Consider the following 1,752-nt stretch of genomic DNA (forward strand, 5'->3'; position numbering starts at 1 on the left):
TCACAGATTGGGGAACAACTTTACAGTGCTCAACCTAAAGGTTTCTCTCAGGGCGAGTTTCACAGTCTTGTTTCTGAGGCTGTAGATAAAGGGGTTGAGGAAAGGATAGAGTACAGTGTTCAGCAGAGCCACCCCTTTGTTGGCATCCAAGGAGGCACTTCCTGAAGGCCTGACATACAAAACAATGCAGCTTGCATACCCAATTGCCAAAGATGTGAGGTGGGAGCCACAGGTAGCAAAAGCTTTCTGTCTGCCTGTGGCCGTTGGGATTCGCAGAATAGAGAAGAAGATGCTCACATATGACAACATTGTCAGGCATAGTGAGCTCAGGACTAGGGTTGAGATCAAAATGGAATCCACCCTTCTAACCCCACTGGTGTCAGTGCAGGAGAGTTGAAAAACGGGTTCGTTGTCACAGAAGAAATGGTTGATCACATTTGGCCCACAGAATCTCAGCTTTGAAATCAGGAGCATCCGGAAACTCATGACCATAAAACTTCCCACCCATGAGCCAAGCACTAGTTGGATGCAGAGTCTCTGCGTCATGATGGTGGCGTATCGCAAAGGGCGGCAGATGGCAGCATAGCGATCAAAGGACATGACCACTAGGAGAGCTAAATCTGTAGCACCTAAGGCCAAATAGAAGAAGGTCTGGGCCATGCAGCCGTGGAATGAAATGGTTCTGCTAACTGAGAGAAAGTTCAGCATAGGATAGGTTCCTGGGTTAGTGTTCCCGGACACACCACACGATCCATTGTCTACAGCCAAGCTCTAAGATACAACCATATTTGCTCCAATCCCTCGGACAGAGATAAACACCTACAAGATCTCTATCAAGCATTCTTAAACCTACAATACCCACCTGCTGAAGTGAAAAAACAGATTGACAGAGCCAGAAGAGTACCCAGAAGCCACCTACTACAGGACAGGCCTAAAAAAGAAAATAACAGAACACCACTAGCCATCACCTACAGCCCCCAACTAAAACCTCTCCAGCGCATCATCAAAGATTTACAACCTATCCTTAAAGATGATCCCTCACTCTCACAGATCTTGGGAGACAGGCCAGTCCTCGCTTATAGACAGCCTCCCAACCTGAAGCAAATACTCACCAGCAACCGCACACCATACAACATAAACACTAACCCAGGAACCTATCCTTGCAATAAAGCCCGATGCCAGCTCTGTCCACATATCCATTCAAGTGACACCATCACAGGACCTAATCACATCAGACACACCATCAGGGGCTCGTACACCTGCACATCTACCAACGTGATATATGCCATCATGTGCCAGCAATGCCCCTCTGCCATGTACATTGGCCAAACCGGACAGTCTCTACGCAAAAGAATAAATGGACACAAATCTGACATCAGGAATCATAACATTCAAAAACCAGTAGGAGACACGTCAACCTCTCTAACCACTCAGTGACAGACTTGAAGGTGGCAATTTTGCAACAAAAAAACTTCAAAAACAGACTCCAAAGAGAGACTGCTGAACTTGAATTAATATGCAAACTAGATACCATTAAGTGTGGTCTAAATAAAGACTGGGAATGGTTGGGTCATTACACCAATTGAATCTATTTCCCTATGTTAAGTTCTCCTCACACCTTCTATGGGCCATCTTAATTATCACTTCAAAAAGGTTTTTTTCCTCCTGCTAACGATAGCTCATCTCAATTGATTAGACTTTTCCTGTTGGTATGCATACTTCCACCTTTTCATGTTCTCTGTATGTATAAAT

General features: G+C 45.1%; 1 protein-coding gene across 1 annotated transcript; it reads right to left on the bottom strand.

Moving 5' to 3' along the window:
• On the bottom strand, positions 1-660 carry LOC120380761 (olfactory receptor 226-like). Its single transcript, XM_039498700.1, has one exon. It carries the CDS (start codon positions 658-660, stop codon positions 1-3), a length of 660 nt encoding a protein of 219 aa, XP_039354634.1.
• Positions 661-1,752: the final 1,092 nt, after the last annotated feature.

The sequence above is a fragment of the Mauremys reevesii genome, linkage group 13 (genome assembly GCF_016161935.1).
Source record: "Mauremys reevesii isolate NIE-2019 linkage group 13, ASM1616193v1, whole genome shotgun sequence".
NCBI lineage: Eukaryota > Metazoa > Chordata > Testudines > Geoemydidae > Mauremys > Mauremys reevesii.